Source organism: Drosophila yakuba, chromosome 2L (genome assembly GCF_016746365.2).
Source record: "Drosophila yakuba strain Tai18E2 chromosome 2L, Prin_Dyak_Tai18E2_2.1, whole genome shotgun sequence".
NCBI classification, from domain to species: Eukaryota; Metazoa; Arthropoda; class Insecta; order Diptera; family Drosophilidae; genus Drosophila; species Drosophila yakuba.
In genome coordinates this window covers 20,735,148-20,754,171 of record NC_052527.2, presented here as the reverse complement: position 1 = coordinate 20,754,171, position 19,024 = coordinate 20,735,148, and the positions used below count along the sequence as shown (strand labels likewise).

Sequence of the window (19,024 nt, the reverse complement as noted above, 5' to 3'; positions counted from 1 at the left end):
CATGCAGAGTTGTATCTCTTAAACCGTACGAAATAGCATCAGGTCAAGGGTATTTCCAGCTATTTAACAAAATATCAAGTACTGGTAAAATAAAGATTTGGATTGGGCGATTTTGTTTGCGCGTCTATTTTAGATGTTGTCTTACTTAAGCTGTTTGAAAGGGTTCTGACAGCCAAAGGAAGTCAAAATAGCATCTATAAATAAAAGGAATTACAAGCAAAGGCAACGCGTGCACTGACAATGGATACTGAAACTGAATGGATAGGAAGACTGTACACATGAATGAAATTCAGCAAGCAGCGCCAGCAACAGATGGGTGCCAAAATGAGAGGGAAGGGGCATACAGAGTTGGCAGAGCATCATCGACAGTGATTGCCTTCATCTGGTGGACAGCACATGCGCAGTTTCGAGCACATGGTGGACTCCGTTCGCAATTTACTTTATACTGGACTTGGCGCACTTTTTGGACATCGTGGTTTCATGTGGATCCCATTAACGACGCAGACTTTTGCGCCGGTTCCGCCGATTTTTACTAGTTAGTCCTGTGTACGGATTCAGCGGTAACGGTCGAGGTCGTTCGCTTGGTAGTCACAACGCATTGTGGCCGCGAAACGAAATTTTAAAACCCGAGTATAAGCCAAATAACCCGCATTTTGAACTCGCATAAAGTAATGTTCTTCTCAAACGAGCTGACACTTGGTCGATTTGCTGGTTGCGCTCGCAAAGCCCACAGTTCCCCGCGTTGGTTTAAAAATCAAACACTCTTCGAATATTGTGTGATGGGCAGCTGTCTCTGCTTTTGATTCACAAACAAACAATTTCGGGACAAGTGTCCTGCGAAACACTTGCTGTCGACTGGTAAAATTCCCTCGCTGGCTAGCTTGCATCACTTTGCTTACAGTAGACTAGTGACAGATATTCCTGTTGGTGAGTTTAGGAAACATATATACCAATATTTGGGGGAGTTTGATTGTACGCTAAGAAAATGTATAACGCGTATGCATCCCTTAATATGAATCAACTTTTAACCCCGTCCTTTAAATTTACTTTTCTTACTTATTTCTTTCTTCCACCTTGTCTCGTGCCTTCTTAAAAACCCAAGCAATGTTGAAAGTTATTTTGTGTCAGGCATACTGAAATATGAAATTGTTTATTTTCTTACGAGGAATACAAAAACTCTTTGTTTGAATGCGAAAAAGTTTGTTGTAATTAATTAAAGGACGACAGAACGTGTCGTTTCTCAAAGGTTTTTCCATTTCTAATAAGTCTGTTTTGGGTCATGTCTACGCCAACGTTGTTTTCCAGTTTGCAAAGTCCAATTTTTGGTTCGAATTTATTAAAATAACTTCTCAACTCAATATATTTAATTATCAATTTTGAATTAATTATAATCCCCTGCGGACCTAAAAGCTGATTCTGGCAACAAATTTTTTCATTATTTGACAGAGTATCTTAGGCGGTAAGAAGATGAACGGAAGTTGTTGGGTCCCATATCTGGACTCGCTGTAATGTGCCATTTTTGTATAAGTCCGGTGGGTTCTCGAATCTAATTAACCACTGGGGGTTTCGGATCCGGACCTGAGGCGAAGCTGAAGAATATATGGCAATCCTTTGAAAGTTCCAAAAAAGAAACAGTTCTTATGTTCCCGGACTCAAGCCTCCAATTTTTTCAACACCATATAAATAAATGGTTTGATGGAATTTCGTTTGTGTCAGTGTCACAACAGCTAAATTTCGATTCTAGATTGGAGTTAATGCGGCCGAGAATTAGCACAATCGTTAGTCGATCCGTCGCCAAATCAACAATCAGAACGTGATGGCGTCACATCAGCAAAGATTAAATCAACTTTGTCGCTCACCTTTAGGGTGCTGAAAAATACTTTCTTCGGCGGGCGACGGTATGAACGTATAATTAGGCAGCGCAATCAGCCACAAAGCCAGATATCCATACTCTAAACTCATAAAAATAAATTTGGCTAATTAGTCTTCGTATGATATGGTCTTCGTATGATATTGTGTTTAAAAAAGTTGTTTGGTGGCGCCGCAATTGAAATTATCCCGCATACGACGTATTGCGCCGTCTCCTGTATGTAAGGGTACGCTAAGGATATCCGACAAACTCTACACTATATTTTTCCGACCCCTTACTTGCCGTCTAATTCTTCTAGGTGAACACTTTTCATCTTCAATACCTCTTTCCGAGCCTTACCTTTAAGTGCCATAAAAGTTTTGCGGTTAACAAAATTACAAAGGCGCACGATGCCCACAAATCGCGAACTTACGAGCTCACAGGGCCATATTTGTTAACCGCTCGCACTTGTCTACCATACGGTTATGATGTTTCTGCTCGTACACTTAGATAAAAATCATACTTTCTAAATCATTAAAATATATCAATACAATTTTCAATTGCCGCATGCTTTGTCTGTCGCAAGCCAATCTTTCTATTTAGATTCTTCCTAGTTTATCTGTATATTAAAAATTTTCTTATGGTACACAAAATACTCTGACGCTGTGAGCGTATTAATTTAATAATCTCTGAAAAGTTATCTGTTGTCTATGGATGTGATCTAAACATATTTTTTGAGATGCTACATCTGAAAAATGCAAATATTATGTATGGTTAGTTCACATCCGTTTGACGACCCTTTTACAGTAATGATTGCGTGGAGTTTTCGCCGATGCTAATGGACTTTCGTTATGCTAGCTCAGCTTCAATCGGGAAACAATCAGAAACAATTTCCATAGCAACTTTTCCCACCCGAGGCGTTCGACAGTTACCAGGGGTAGTTTGTCACTGCTTTCGTTATTAATACAAGTTTTTGAACTTTCGCATTTTATTCTTAACATACTTAACTGCTTACAAATTACGCATATATTTGGCGTAAAACTTGGTTGATGTTGGAAAAATACCGAATACTTATGCACGGCTGTTTAAGATGCTGGCAGCCTTTGCTCCGACTTCTACTTCACGCTGTGTACACATAATAAATTGTATTTATGTTACGAAAATGTCAATGCTTCCCTATTAAATTGATATTTATGTGTACACAAAGCCATTTATAAATTTTTTTGGATACAAATTTCTGGGTGGCTTAAAGATTACGTTTTCCACCCTGCCTTCATTGATTGCTCCAAAATTTATTGCTAATAATTAATTGCTGACAACATTCCAATTTTCTTAGAAATTTTTTTTTGTGCAATTTCGATTTCGACTTAAGCTTTTAAGACTAAATGACAAGTTTTGTTTAACGGCTGAGGAAGCTTCTTAGATTTTTAATGACATATCAAAGTCTTGGCTTTTCAAATTGATTTTCTAAAGGTCTCAGCAACCTTAACTAAAAGGGTATACTGGGTTTGTTGCCAGGAATGTCACAGAAAATATATAGTTTTCGCCCGTCTAATTATGATCATCAAGTCCAAATACCAGATAAAAAATGTAATGTAAAAATTCTTTATATAGTAATCAAAATTATAAACAGGTATGGCCCTTAACCGAACCAAATGTAGCGGAGTAACAGGTATCTGATAGTCGGAGCACTCCTTTTTTTCCCCACAACAAGTGTGGCGGTATTAATTTGATATATAAAACTGATTAATGTCGGCGCTGGTTATTAATGACCATAAGGCAGCAGAGGCCCAGTGCTCAGGCTCATGCTCTGATTGCGGTGAAGATGAGCTTGGGCGAGCAGCATAATTAGGATGATGTCCTTGCCGCACAGAGTCCCCTGTTAACTTATGAATACGCAGTAAGCCACGTGTTACGTATGCCTCATCCATTCGGTAAATGAATTCCGTAAAGCGGTCATTAGCTTCGCTCACCTCTTGCACAGGAACATCGGACTCTTAATTAGTTGATATGACTTGAGGTTCGACGCCGCCGACATCATTCTGGTCTATTTTCGCCTAGGATATCTTACGTGTGCATAACTATGACAGCTGTTCCAGTTCTGTATTCGAGTGTCATTCGGATGCAGCGTTCTGACGTAGAATTGAATTCAATTACCGCTCCAGTCAGCTGGGCCGAAGGGAGCAAGACAAGGCATAAATAGGATATTAAATAAGCGAAGAAGATAAGCGTAGGAAGCGACGGGCACGATTCAATCTGACGAGTTGTCAATTCCTGACACGCGACACATGCTCAATGAAGGTTGAGGCGCTGACGCACACACTTTCTGACAATCCGCTCAAGTTTTGTCCAGGAGGCAAGACTTACCTGTCTTCTAAAAAGATATTACTCATTTGGTGCCTTTTTATCCTCTAAGCGATATTAGGCGCTACTTGACGCTTGATAAATGATAGCTTGACTGCCGCACAATCATCGACTGCGATTGTTTGGATGGGCTACTACTGCTGTAGATTTTACTGAATCTAGAATGGCCGAATGATTTATTGAAGGACCTAATTCACTCATGTTTTTGCTGGTGCTGTCACATCGTAATCAACTAACTAGTTAAAGGAGAAATGATAAAGGAGAGATGATAAATTTTCGATTGACGGCAAGGTAAAGGTTAGTCAAACTAGAAAAGTTACTCCTTACAAGAACATACGTAGATGCGGGTCTTACTTGTATTTACTCAGGGCAGGTGAACTTGGTCGAAAATCATAGTTCCTCTGTCCAGATTAAGTATCCGATGTAGACTAACAAGCTAGTTGTTCTTCTGGTGGTATCTATTTATTTGGCCTCCAGTGCCGAGAGATTTCGCTTTCCCCAATTTAGTTATCAAATAATACGATTGCAAGGGGGTGTAAAGAAAATGAATGAAAATAAGTGAGGCAACAAATGATTAATTTGCATAAAGGTGCTAATTTAAATTCTATGTTTTCCGAACAGTCCAAAAGTCCAGTGCATTTGCTTTACTTCCATCACATGTACGTAAATGTGGTTGCTTTAGAGAAACTCACCAGCCGGCAGTTTTTCCGATCGGTTGGAATTTATTTTATATGTAATGCATATTTTATTTCAACTTAGGTACTACTAAGAACATTTTAAGAAAAATATGTTTCAATAGAAACGACGACAACATTTTAATACATTTTAATTCACTTAATAATAATTCCGTTTAAAGAATTAGGATACGTTAAAGTTGAACGCGCTTGACGCTTGCGTCTGCAGTTATCTATTAGAACTGCCAACAAAATAAGTAGTTGTAGGATATACTAATTTTATGGGACAACTGTCCGACTTCAATAATTTATAGGTCATATTTCATCGAAAGGTATGGAACGTAACAAAGATTGTGTCGTAATATTAAGTAAGAACCCGCATCTGAACAATGATCGCTACCGTCATCATGGCCATCAGAAGATCTGACATTAAGCAACGCAATTTCCCATAAACAGTCTACCGTAAACAACTCGAGGCACGGACATGAATGTCTGGGCGAGAAAGCAAATATTTACAAAACACTACATTCTGATCGGGCAGAGTCCTGGCCAAATGGCTGGCGTCGACCACATGAAATCAATTAAAATATTTGGCCAACTGTTTCCAGCACATAAAAATGCGTTGAGGGGGAACGTGGACCTTATAATAAAAAGTAATTGAACTTGGCCGCGAGATGGAACCATAAAAAATGTGTTTCCGCCGCGTGGCAACGTGTACACATCTACATATAAATATTCATATCAAGAGAGGGATGAAAACATAAACTGCTGACTTCCAGAAATAACAGCGATAATTGAAAATTATCCAAGTAATGAAAGTAGCCCCAAGTAGCCAGCGCCAAGCGAAACCTAAACAAAGTGAAAGCCAAACGCCTCAATCAAAACGCGCCCAGTGAGTTGTGGACAGGGAATTCTCGAGTGGCCACCGCTGGCACAGCTGTCCATCACATCGTCGATGGAATGCTCACTAGTCGAACGAAAGTGAAAATTAATTAAAATACTGAACGGCTTGGGTTTCTCGCCCGTTCTTTTCTTCTATGAAAGTGCGTGTCCGCATTATTTTGGTTTTCCTCATTTCCATGGCAGTGCCAGCTGAGCAGAGAGCGAGGAATTCAAATATTTGCCAAATAATTAATCATGCCACTCTGCAGCACAAAATTTCTGACAGATCATCGCGAAACGCCTACGTGCGTAAGTGGCCACACGCTGAATTCCAAGCCAGCCTGCCTGCAAGCTACTGATAAAGACACACAGCTTCATCAACGCTGCCCAGCTTACAACTTTTTCTTTAAATAGCGCCGACAGCTGATGTTGTCTACATGGCTGACTGATGGCTCTACCAGGCTAACATTTCTTTCTAACCGACTGCAGATAGTGGCCGGGCAAATTTTTCTGCACTGAGAGTTTGCTTCGCCGATTAGTCATCACTTCAAAATTAGCCTAATCAATTTTCGGCCACGCAGCGGTTTCCGCCACATACCCACTTCCTATGGACTGCTGCTCATAAAACTGTTTATTTTGGCCAGTCAGCGAGCCTTTGTAGGCGGAAGAAAGTCGCGGGTGGGCATGTACAAGAACTCGCTGTCCGTCCAGAAGTCCACCAACGTGCGCTGCTGTGGTCGGGCGTCCAGGTGCTCGAAACACCTGGCAAAAAGATGGCCCTGCCTAACGTGACGCATATGCCCGGCCGCCACCTCCGACATGAATTTGTCCACCGGGGAATCCTGAACACGGCTTCCACGCTCCGGCACCGCCCGGAGTCGCAGCGTGTGCGTCTGGGCGGTGTTTACGTCGACGAGCACGGTGTAAGTAGCCTGCCGGTTGTAGACACTACGGCTCGGGACGTTGTCCACAAAGACGTCGAAGTGGTCTACGTTGTCAAGGTCATGGGTGATCCACTGCAACGAGAGCGAGCCTCCGCTTAGCCTGGTCGCTCCACAGATGCTCACCGGGTAACTAAGCCGCGCTGATGGATGACGGCGGGTCCCATGCAGAACGGACTGAATCTGGTGGCGCACTACCGACAGTACGCAGATGTCCATAAAGAAGTTCTTGGCCAGTAGCTTCGCCTCCAGCCGCTTCTGGCCCTCGGGCGATTTGAAAAAGTCTGCCCTCTTGACCGCCCGACGCATGTCCTGGCAATGGTGACACTTGCAATGCTTCTGATATGTCTGGCAACTGGAGGAGGCATCCTCAACATTGGCACTACTTTCATCAGGCTGACTGTTTTCCGCCTCCTCCGGGCTGACCAGAGCGAAGACGTATTCTACTTTAGCGGCGGCGTCATCGTTTTTTTGGTAAGGGCTCTCCAAGGCGCTGGCCCGAGTGACTCGACTTGGGCTTCTGGGTGAACTACGGTGGTAACTCTTTCTTGAACGGCTTGATCGAAGGGAATTTTCTTTCCTAGACGGGGACGCTGTAGCTAAGTTAAGTCTTGAATTAGAAGTGGCCGAAATTTTGGCAGCCCCGTTGGGTAATGGACTTTGCTGACGTCTCAGGCTCGATCGCCGCGATCCATCAGAAGAGTTAGGCCCAGATGAACTAACCATAGCAAATATAGGACCTATTGCAGGCACAGACTGATTTGTTCGAGGTGACATCTTGGGTGACTTTTTACGTAAACTAGCGCGCGATGTCTTACGTTTCTGGAGGAAATATCTGCTGCTTGAGCGATCTTTCGACGAGGGTCGCCTTTTTGTGTCCGCTACCTTCACCTCACCGGGAGAAACTGTTGACGAAGGACTGTTGCCGAATCCCCTTCCTAAAGGATCCTCCGACGAGTTTGCCAAATTGCAGTTTATGCTGTTCAACGCAGTTTTTGCAGAAGTGTCGGTACGGTAGTCAGCATCCTCCGTGAGACCCACGGGCGTGTAGCCAGTCAGAGGGGTGATGTCAGAGAGGAGGTTGTAAAGGTCGTAGTTCGTGTTATTGAATGAGTAGTTGGAAAAATGTGAGGTGGGAGTCATCTGGGAGGTACTGGGCACAGCAGTGCGGATGACCGAGTCCGTCAAAAGCGTATCATTGGACTTGCTCATATAGGGATTTTCCTCACCTACCGCCTGAGAGCAGGAGGATGGCAGCGACGGCTTGGAATTTGACATTGTGCCGCTGTTTTTAATGAATTTGTGAAAGAGATGTTTCACGGATGTTAAGGACTCTCCTGCCCTAACAAAAGCCACGGTGCTCTTAAGGAACTTCCTGATCGAGGTGGAGGTAGAATCAAAATCACTAGAGTTTGAGGATCCACTTTGCAGCAAGATGCTGCTCTCCAGAGCTGCCGTATCTTCGATTCCTGACAACCTCTCCCCGGCGTCCTCCTTAGTCCGTTGGTTTAGGAAACTGTTGTTGGTCGTGCTGGTGTTGTTCCGCTGACCTGAGGTAAGAGAGCTTTGGCTGCTCTCCGGGCTGACAACCACAAAGACTGGCGTTACGAGTTGCGTCCGAGCGCTTGATCCGTTTTTTATGGAACTTTTTAAAGTGCGGCTGGGCTTCGAGTGTCTCTTGTTGCCCGAAGGATCCGCAGCCATTTCGTCGGGCAACATGATGCTCACCCGCTTGGACATACTTTTAATTTACTGAAGAGTTATTTGCGGAATCTAAGTGTATCTATCGAAATAATAGGTGTGTCGGCATTTCCCAAACTGCCAACTGACACTAAGGCAACTTGACCTATCCTGTTGGCACCAGTAGTCTGCCCCTTTTATATAGTGGAAAAGCGTGGCCCGCATTCAATCATATCTAATGACGGCTAATGGCTGGACCCGATGGCGAGGTCGAGATCCATCCACCCATGACTTGACTTTTTCGCCGGAAGTTGGTAGCCGTAAGACTGGCCCGCGATTGCGCATAATTTTGTCAATGTTTGAAGCGTTTAGTGGGCGGAGTGAATTTGCATTACTCGCAGACCTTTCAGCTCTCATTAAATATGGCCAAGGCTGGCGTTCGGGGTCCTCAAGGCGCCATAGTTATATTTGACTCTAATTAGAACTGCAGGAAAAATAATAAGTTATCGTTGGGCGAGGGGTTTTCCGTGATAGGCTGTGAGTTTAAGTTTTTGGTGCACCTTTAGGCTTGTTTTTCTTCTAGGCTTATTATTCGGCTTGGCTGCTCATAAAACAACCAAATGATTAACCGACACGCCGCATTGCACAAACGTCTCGTCGCCAGAGCTACATCCGGAGCACGCAAGTGTATAAAATTGTTTTGGTTTTATGATTTATCTAACACGTATTACAAAGGAACGTTATACATCGTCTCTTTATGCTGGATTTTGTATCCAAAACTCAAAGCTTTTCCACAATGCTATGAAGGAGAACATATTTTCCACCTTTATTTGTATATTTAGTCCCTGTGCTGAGGTGGAAGTAACACATCCCTGGTTATAACATATAATATCTAGCTTTGCCTTTTGCTAAGCGGTTGCTCACAGCGGGGCCCCAAAGACATCTTCGCTGCGGTAGGCAAATGCTTATTTTACCTATGCCCCGACATTTGAAATTGCTTGAAAGCTGATTTTATTTAGCATATACCGAATTCAGCTCGTACAACAACGGTAAATCATAAAAAAAAAATGTATACCCAAGCCAAATGGGTGCCTCAGTTGCGTTTTACAGTCACATCGCCGAATATAATACACAAAAACACTCTAATGGAATAAATGAAGGTAAAAAAAACATATTGTGTATAATTGATTGAGGTCAATTGACGACATTGGGGGGCGTGTCTGGACAGTCAAGTTTAATCATTTCTCTTGTTGATGGCTGTTTCCTGCCCAGTGATCCCATGGGATTCCCTGCTAAAGGAAATTGCTTGTCTGCGACTAGCAAAATTTAAGTTTTTCGCATTTTCTTGTGAAAAAACTATCCAGAAGTTTGGTACAGAAAAGAAAATGTTTCCTGATTAAGAAATAATATGACATTTTCTTTGTTGTTTCCAGCAGCTATTTGACGTTTTCGGACACTAATTTTAGTTGACCCGCGAAGTGCATCTTATGATTGTAGTGGACAAGATAATGAAGTAATGAAAAAGGAGACTTTTGACTTTAACTTTAACAAGCTGCCCAAAACTGTCAAACCCATACGCTAGAATCGATTTGCCAAAAAACGTTTGCCACTCCCAGTCTAACGCCGCCTAAAAGTGAATAATTTTTTAACACTTTATTATTTTATTCCCAATTGTTATGAATATGGCAGTAATTAGATGGTGACTTTTTTTGGCAGCTTGTGAGTACCAGAGTTGACATGGCTTAAATGATTAAGGCATTACGATAGAAATAATACAATTAAAAAATTGAAAACTTCTTAAATCGATATACCTTCTGCGATGGTGCGATATATGAGCTCCGGTCAAGACAACAAAGTAAGCCATAGCTGTTGCATTATTATTTAGATTGAAATTAATTTTTCGGATTTACCATTTCGGATGCACCACAAGCAGCACCAACAGCAGTTAAAGAGCCTGATTCCATAAAGCTCTCGGGAATGCACTTTCACTTAGCCTGGTTGATTAGATTTTCCAAAAATAGTCCCACGAGCTGGAACTTGATGGAATTCCATTTGGCGAATGGGAGGCACGCACTCGTAGGCCACAATCAAAATAAATAAATAACGAAAACGGAATCAATGGCAGCTCACCAAATGGCAACGATAGCTAGTATCGAAACGAAATTGAAACAACATCGGGATAACAAAAATGCGCGCGGAGATGGTTGGACCCATCGCCACCCTCGCAAGCTGACAGCAAGTCTGATAAACCCGCCTTAGAGTCTGTCTTAGTCGGGCGTCAGGCCCTGCTTTCTTTTAGGATAAACGCATTGCGACTTGAAAGTATTTGCTTCCGCACGAATGTTTTTGTATTAGTGGGATTGCGGGTCCGGAAACGGCAGCTGAACGCCGGGCGGGCGTGAAAGATAATCACGGCGGAAGGGTAAGAAAAAGGGGCCACAAATAATTGGATGTTTGAAAGACTCTGATTGCCGCACAGCAGTTATTTGCTGGGGGGAATATTTCGAAATTTATGATTATTGGCGCTGTAAATTCGTGTTGAATGCACACATGGTCAGCGATTGCATGTTAAGGAGATTCTTTATTATGCCGATACGCACACAGAGCCTGTACTATATGTTGCACTCGACACGGTTCAGCCTCAGATGCCAATTCATAAATTCTATTTGCCCGCCCCGATGCACACGCTGTGTATGCCTGTTATTTATGCGCCTCATAGGTAATGCATTCCTGTCTAGATAAGCCGCAGCGTATGCTTAACGGGCAGGCAAATGCACACCGATTAAAGTTTAACTGAATTAGTCGGAACTGACGGATCCGCCCTCTCTCTTTTTCTCTTCTATCTTACTTTTTCCCCCAACAGCTTCCGGCGCCAACTGGCGAAAGTCGTGCAGAAGCTGACGGACAACCGCACCAGAGAGCTCAGTGGTCACGACCAAACACAATGTGCAAAATAAAACACGAGCCCGTGGCAACACCAGCAGCAACATCATCGACATAAGCACAGAGGCCCAGACAGAACCTGCAGCTTTCGACGGACTGCGGCAGACCCACGGAAACGGGAGTGACCAAAGCGAGGCCATAAAACGATACGCATAGAAACAGTATTGAGAGCAATAGCAACCCCCCCTTGCACATGTACGCCGCCCTGATGGACGTGGGGCAGACGTTGGCAGCCAGACTAGCGGATGGCGAAGGCAACGGGGCCAACGACAGCGAACTCCTGGCAACGGGACAAGGTCTGGAGCAGGAGGGCCCGGCACAGGGTATGGGCCACAACGCCAGCGCCGACGGCGGAATAATACCGTATGTGCCCGTGCTGGACCGCCCGGAGACTTACATTGTCACCGTGCTGTACACGCTTATCTTCATTGTGGGAGTTTTGGGCAACGGCACGCTGGTCATCATCTTCTTTCGCCACCGCTCCATGCGCAACATACCCAACACGTAAGTGGATGTATAACGCACTGTGGGGGTCTCGCAGAAGGTGGGCACTGTGGAAGTAGATAGGGGGGCATGAAACAACATATATTGAAGGTCTTCCGCTTTGATACGGCCTGCTTCTTTGAAGACAGCCTTTAACGGGCCATATATAATAATGTATTATTTATATGGTCGCACATTTGGACTTAAAATGCGCTTGTCACTTTGCGATATAGTGCGGGAGTTACTACTAAACCTTATGGGCTACATATGATTTTATTGTTTTACAACGTTCTCCGAAGAGTAAATTTAAACAAGAGAGAATGCTATAGTCGAGTTTCCCGACTATTCGATACCCGTTACTCAGCCATTCGAAGTGCGAAGGAGAAATTTCAACACTGACAGTTTTTGGCGGTTTGTGGCCGTTTGAGTGGGCGTGGCAAAATTTTTTTGGCAAATCAATCGATTTTTAACAGACTTATAAAAAAAAGGAAAAAATATCAAAACATTTTTTAAAAGTGACAGTTTTGAGCGGTTTGTGGGCGTTAGAGTGGGCATGGCAACATAAATCGACAAACTTACGCTACGTCTATGTCTTCGGAGTCTGTATGCTTAATCTCAAGCTTTTCTAGCTTTTGTAGTTCCTGAGATTTCGACGTTCACACGGACAGACGGACATGGCCAGATCGAATCGGCTCTTGATCCTGACCAAGAATATATATACTTTATATAGTCGAAAACGTGTCCTTCTGCCTGTTACATACTTTTCAACGAATCTTGTATACCCCTTCACTCGACGAGTAACGGGTAGTAAAAAAAGCTTTTTAACTCCTTGAAGCAAACAGAAAATATGACGACAAGCCATCTGTTGTCTGCGATTTCCGACAATAAACTAACATTTCCTGCGAAAAATAAAAACATTATCTGCGGGCACAACATCGACTTTGAATCCGGAGATAGCAAACTAGCTCATCTCTGTTGCTAAGTTGACAGTCCTCGTAGTCGTAAGCACTCAGACCCTACGCAATGTGGCCTTACAAACCCGATTTCACATTCATCTTTGACAATATACAAGATTTATTCCGTCCCATTTTTATTGTTCTTATTTTTGACAAGAAAACTACGAAGCACGGGCATTCCGACAGCTGGCAGTGGAACTCTGGAAGGAGGCTGTCCGCTATGCAAATGTTTATTAACTTTTTAAACTTGTACAGGCTTGTAACAGGAATTTAAATGTACATTGAATCAAAAGTTTCTGGGCCAAGATGTTGGCTTGACAGCAGCTGCTTAGGAAGCCAATGCCTGAGTTTGGTAGCCACTATCTCTCTCCAAGCGAATAGGTCCCTTCGTTTTGGACCAACTTAATCCGTAAGCGGTCATAAGCTTGCATTGATTGCCCGAAAATTGCCACTACACTTCAACTAATTGTGATGGCCAACGTAATCGTCCTGTCATTGGTGGAAAGTTTGCTCGACGACTTTGTCGCGACTGTTTGTCTAGACACGATGACTGAAAACGTGTCAGGTTGGAATTCATGTCACATGCAATCAGCCAAATCCAGCAGGTTTAATGATTCCCCCGTCCGAGGGCCCAACACTCGTCCTGACTGGTTCACGGGAGGTCGTTGGTGTCAATGTCAAGCTGATTTGCTCTCAATCGTTCTTTTACTTTGCTCTGAACAGCATAAGGGTGAAAGCGCGCATGTGTTGGCGTGTGTAGGTGTCAGGATTTTGACTTGCCCTTGAAAAAAACATTCAATACCAATAATCTGTAGAGATAGTAACCCTTTACCGATATCATATGCTTCCAGATACATTCTCTCACTGGCCCTAGCTGATCTGTTGGTTATACTGGTGTGTGTACCAGTGGCCACGATTGTCTACACGCAGGAAAGCTGGCCCTTTGAGCGGAACATGTGCCGCATCAGCGAGTTCTTCAAGGACATATCCATCGGGGTGTCCGTGTTTACACTGACCGCCCTTTCCGGCGAGCGGTACTGCGCCATTGTAAATCCCCTACGCAAGCTTCAGGTAAGTTATTGTCTATTGATACTCTAGAATGTCATATCAGATATTTTCTTCCCCAACAGACCAAGCCGCTCACTGTATTTACAGCTGTGATGATCTGGATCCTGGCCATCTTACTGGGCATGCCTTCGGTTCTGTTCTCGGACATCAAGTCGTACCCTGTTTTCACAGCCACCGGTAACATGACCATTGAAGTGTGCTCCCCATTTCGCGACCCGGAGTATGCAAAGTATGTTGATACCGCTGCATTTATATAAATTGCTTTTACCGGCCCTTACTTGAACTAGATCCATATGACAAATATTACGTTCTGCCCATACTCTAGCGTGAGCCTTAATCATTAGCTCACCCACCAGCTGTCTTTTCCGCAAGCCGATGCAACTGCTATTACCTGTTTCTTAAGAACACCTCTGCCTCCTCATTGACGTGCTTAAGCTCGCAAGCCCCGGCATGTTGGAGTTAATTCCTTTTCCCATCAATGTAGCTGCTGTGGAGCAATCTGAAAATCCTTTCGTGCGGCTGGCGTCAGCTGTTGCCACATAATCTGCTTGTGATGTAATTTACACAGATCCTTTAGGAGGGGGCATTGGACGCTCCCGAGCAGCTGTAGTCGCCCTGAACTGGTCGCTAATTTTTCATTTACGGCGTGCCGACGTGCTTTATAATTCCCATTACTTGTAGTGTAAAAGAGTATACTAGATTCGTCAAAAATTATGTAACAGCCAAAAGAGAGCGTTTCCGACCATATAAAGTATATATATTCTTCAAGTATATATATTCAGGAACATAAGCATAATACAGACTTCAGAGACATAGACGCGGCGCAACTTTGTTGACCCATGTTGCCACACCCATTCTTACGCCCAAAACTGCCACTCCTGTTTTGATATTATTCCAGTTTTTAATTAATCTTATTATTTTTTATTTTTATTTCTTATTTTTATAAAAAAAAACTTTTTGCCCTTCCCACTCCAATGCCCCCACGCCGCCCAAAACTGTCACGCCCACACTTTTGAAAAATCTTTTATTTTTTTTGTACTTTAATACTTTTTGTTCCCTATTTCTATTAATATGCCAAATGTCCTTTTCGCACTTCAACCAGCAGAGTAACGGGTCGGGGAACTTGACTATTGCGTTCTCTCTTGTTTTTATACCACTTGGTGGCATGTGTTTCGACCACACTAAGAGCCGCAAAATGGCGAGGAAATGGCATTCAGAGTTTGTAAGGCGATGGCCCTTCCTCTTGATTATCCCTAGCAGATGCGGAATTTAATGTCGTCCATTCGTGCAGTCTTAACGCTCCGTCATACGCTGTCAGTCACGCTCAAATATTCGAGAGAATTCGCAAAGTTCATTATTGTGAGGGGAAATTGAAAATGCAACCTTCTCCATGGAAACTGCTTTATTCATGTTCAAGCCAGAAAGCAGAGCAGGCTTACGGATAATCTGCCATGGTTCCGAGTAACTCTCTTCCAGGTTCATGGTGGCGGGCAAGGCACTGGTGTATTACCTGTTGCCGCTGTCCATCATCGGAGCACTCTACATCATGATGGCCAAGCGGCTTCATATGAGCGCCCGTAACATGCCCGGCGAGCAGCAGAGCATGCAGAGCCGCACCCAGGCAAGAGCCCGTCTTCATGTTGCGCGCATGGTGGTAGCATTCGTGGTGGGTAAGTCATCGCATTCCGCATTTTGCAAACCGCCATGCTTCTTCTCACATCCTGGGCATCCCACATCGGGCATCCCAAACGACTTCACGGACACTCTAATTGGCTTGCCACTGTCATTGCAGTGTTCTTTATTTGCTTCTTCCCGTACCACGTGTTTGAGCTGTGGTACCACTTCTACCCAACGGCAGAGGAGGACTTCGATGAGTTCTGGAACGTGCTGCGCATCGTTGGATTTTGCACGAGGTGAGTGAAGCAGCAGAGGTAGCGCGCTTTCAGCAGTTTTCGGGTAACAGAGGGACATTTTTCTCGAGTCCATGCTTGCATTTGCCATGCAAGTATCCCATGAGGGGGCTCTAAATTTATGGTCGCCAGCGCACTCAGTCACACCAATTCGTAAAAATAATTGAAAGTAATTTGGTGCATATATGTATGTATGCACATGTACATATATGCTTTTCAGGGCGTTTTCGTTTAACGTTTTAAAAGCACACTTTTGTGGCATTGCCCCCGGCTTTTGACTCAATTTTAAATTAAAACAGATTATGCATGGGTACCTCACTCTCTTAACTTTTACCAGTACATTTATTTTTGTTGACAGTCCGCCCCTCACAATTTTCTGTCCTTCCCCTTTACTCTGGAAACCAATTTGGGCGTCACTTAGCGCAGTTAAACTCGAAAATAATGTGTCAGCAGTTTGGTGGCTTAATTCATTGCCGCGCGTCGGCAAAGCCATTTGCATTCTGGCCAAATGGGTGGTAAGTTAAATCCCGTATAGTATCATAAAATGGAAAAGACAATCAAATAGAGCATAGGAATAGTCTAATCAGTTGCTGCTGCAATTTCCTTGTATAGATCTTTATGAGTTGGGTTGAATGTCTGTAGCACAGTACAAAAGATGTTCTCGATTCTATATGGGTATATTATGTACTGCGGTCACTAGTGTGTAGTCAGTGTAGATTTTTTCGACTGCTTGTTGGTTTCTAAACCACTTGCATATTGAAAGCTATTGATTTACAAAAAATTACAAATTTACAGCTGCGTTACAAACATCTGACCTGAAATCATATACACTCTGGCAGGGTATACAAAATTTGTTCAACGACCGTTACCTTCTTTTCAGTGCCGAGACTAGAATCGTTTATTGGCACTAACCTGACCGAGTGTTTTCAATTTGCAGCTTCCTCAACTCGTGCGTCAACCCTGTGGCCCTCTACTGTGTGTCCGGGGTGTTTCGGCAGCACTTTAATCGCTACCTCTGCTGCATCTGCGTCAAACGTCAGCCGCACCTGCGGCAGCACTCAACGGCCACTGGAATGATGGACAATACCAGTGTGATGTCTATGCGCCGCTCGACCTACGTGGGGGGAACCGCTGGCAATCTGCGGGCCTCGCTGCACAGGAACAGCAATCACGGAGTCTCTGGCGCTGGAGGAGGAGGAGGGTCAGGTCGTGTGGGCAGTTTTCATCGGCAGGACTCGATGCCCCTGCAGCACGGAAATGCCCACGGAGCTGGTGCAAGCGGGGGATCCTCCGGACTCGGTACCGCCGGGAGGACGGCGTCTGTGAGCGAAAAGAGGTGAGGCACGATTATTGTAGAGCTGCTGGAGGAGGAGGAGGTGGTGGTATCCTTGCAGGCCGACGACCAGCTCTGAGCGAAAACAATTGGCCTTTGATCTCACTGCGTGCTCGCACCACTTGCATTTCAAATCTCGCACTCTGCACTCTTCACAATCCCCTGGTATTTTTCAGCGCGGCTGGACTATTCAGCAAAAATTGCCTCCGTGCAACGTTCAATAGGTTAAAAAATGATTACTTTTAGCGAATTTGCATCATTTAGTATTTACTTGAACTCTTGTTATGGCTAGATAAGGAATAAGGAATGGATTGGGAAACAATAGCTTATTACTAAACTTCATGTCGCTGTATATATACATATGTATATATTTACCAAGCAAAACTTTTGCGCATAATTCCACATTCAATGTTATGTTATGGTATCCTATATTATGGGTTAATTAAGTATAATTATAATATAATTAATAATAATTATCAGGTTGGGATTAAATATAACTCGTTATTACCTGCCTCAGTGCGATAGTGTTATAAAAGCCACGGAGCTAGGAACCTAGCTCATTTCCGAAGTATAAATTGAATATATCAATACGCTAAGTGGATTTCAGAATAAGATTAATGTAAATAAATGGATATCATAAATGTAAAGAGCTTGTATATTATGCGGCATTTTTGTAGCCGAAGTCTTTTGGATCGTGGAGCGTTAAGGAAACCAGGTATGGGCTTGCACATATGTATGTACTGCACTTAATGTGCAATCTGCTTAGGTATTTTTCAACCATATTTTGGCTAATTTATAATTTGTTTTGTTTTCAGCTTTATAAATTTTTACGAATGTGGCGGAATGCGCTACTAAATAAATTGAGGTACCGAAGAAAACCCCTAAAAACCAGGAAACGGGCAACCCATCATACAAAGACTACGGATAAGTTCGATTTAATATTGATATTATAAATGTAATTCGAAATCAAAAATAAATCAATATTGAATGTATTGAAGACTTATCACCAAGGCCTACCTTTGTTCATTGCCTATTGCGAAACTTAAAAATTGCGTGCATTTTGAAATTTAGGCGAACATGAAATGGGATCTACCATTTGTTAAATCGTATGCTACGCCCCTACAAACCGTATATAAACTTGTTTGTTATTCCAATTTATTTCGGATCTTCGACAAACACCCTTATCATGGCTAAATCTCCAAATTGCTTTGAAGTTTTGGGCCATTGAAACAACTACAAATGCAAGCTCCCTTTGCACCATCCAATCCAACCCACTCTTTCACACTACCAAAGTTGTTTTGGGAAAGGGCAATCGGCAGAAGTCCAGAAAAGGCAATAAATACAATCTGGGCCCTAGCACACGCAAAATTTCATTATTGCATACCTATCAGGACGTCACAGGCCACAACCACCGTAGTTGGTGGATGTAAATTGGCCAAACACGGCATGTATTATCTGAGGACATCCCGTCGAGTCCATAGTTATTGACATCCAATAAGTGGGACCTCAACATGTTGTACCCATCGGTTGGCCGAGCAGTCGATCGACGTATCGCCCCCCCTCTAAATCACAACTGGCCCCTTCATTTAGAAAATTCCGTCCGTGGTCCGACGTCCAAAAATGCGGGACTAAGCATTTGAAAAGGGAGCATTTTCCGGTCCTGCACATTGGAGTCAAAGGGCATTGGATTTATGCCAACGCAACTGAGTTCACCACAGCCGGCTGCCGTCAAAGGTAAATGCGAGACTACCACTGGGTATAGCCGCAAGGGCGACGTTGATTCGCAGGCAACTAGGCTTCGATTTAGAACAGCAATGGCGATGTCCATCGCACAATTAGCTAATTTCACTCTACCCCACGTCTGTCGTTTTGGGGTTGAGCAGGATGCCACTGGTCAGCGTCGGTTGAGTTGAAAGTTTACGACCACCGAAAGACAACGAG

The 19,024-nt window shown here is 43.6% G+C and overlaps 2 protein-coding genes across 5 annotated transcripts; one reads left to right on the top strand and one right to left on the bottom strand.

Moving 5' to 3' along the window:
* The first annotated feature begins 535 nt into the window (after window positions 1-535).
* Window positions 536-18,093, top strand: LOC6529080 (neuropeptide CCHamide-2 receptor). Of its 4 annotated transcripts, none has more exons than XR_005560094.2 (8): window positions 536-927; window positions 11,254-11,837; window positions 13,624-13,843; window positions 13,903-14,069; window positions 15,317-15,510; window positions 15,633-15,753; window positions 16,688-17,798; window positions 17,899-18,093. XR_005560094.2 is itself a non-coding variant. In XM_039370562.2 (8 exons), the coding sequence occupies exons 3-8, from the start codon at window positions 11,527-11,529 to the stop codon at window positions 17,088-17,090; spliced, it is 1,416 nt and encodes a 471-aa protein (XP_039226496.1). In that variant the 5' UTR covers window positions 8,657-10,245; window positions 10,324-10,812; window positions 11,254-11,526; the 3' UTR covers window positions 17,091-18,093. The 4 variants fall into 4 exon arrangements, 3 of the variants coding, with proteins under 3 accessions (XP_002090093.1, XP_039226497.1, XP_039226496.1); XM_039370562.2 differs by lacking the exon at window positions 536-927 and adding exons at window positions 8,657-10,245; window positions 10,324-10,812 and having other exon boundaries at window positions 16,688-18,093; XM_002090057.4 differs by having other exon boundaries at window positions 16,688-18,093.
* On the bottom strand, window positions 6,383-8,547 carry LOC6529081. Its single transcript, XM_002090058.4, has one exon. It carries the CDS (start codon window positions 8,448-8,450, stop codon window positions 6,414-6,416), a length of 2,037 nt encoding a protein of 678 aa, XP_002090094.1. The 5' UTR covers window positions 8,451-8,547; the 3' UTR covers window positions 6,383-6,413.
* Window positions 18,094-19,024: the final 931 nt, after the last annotated feature.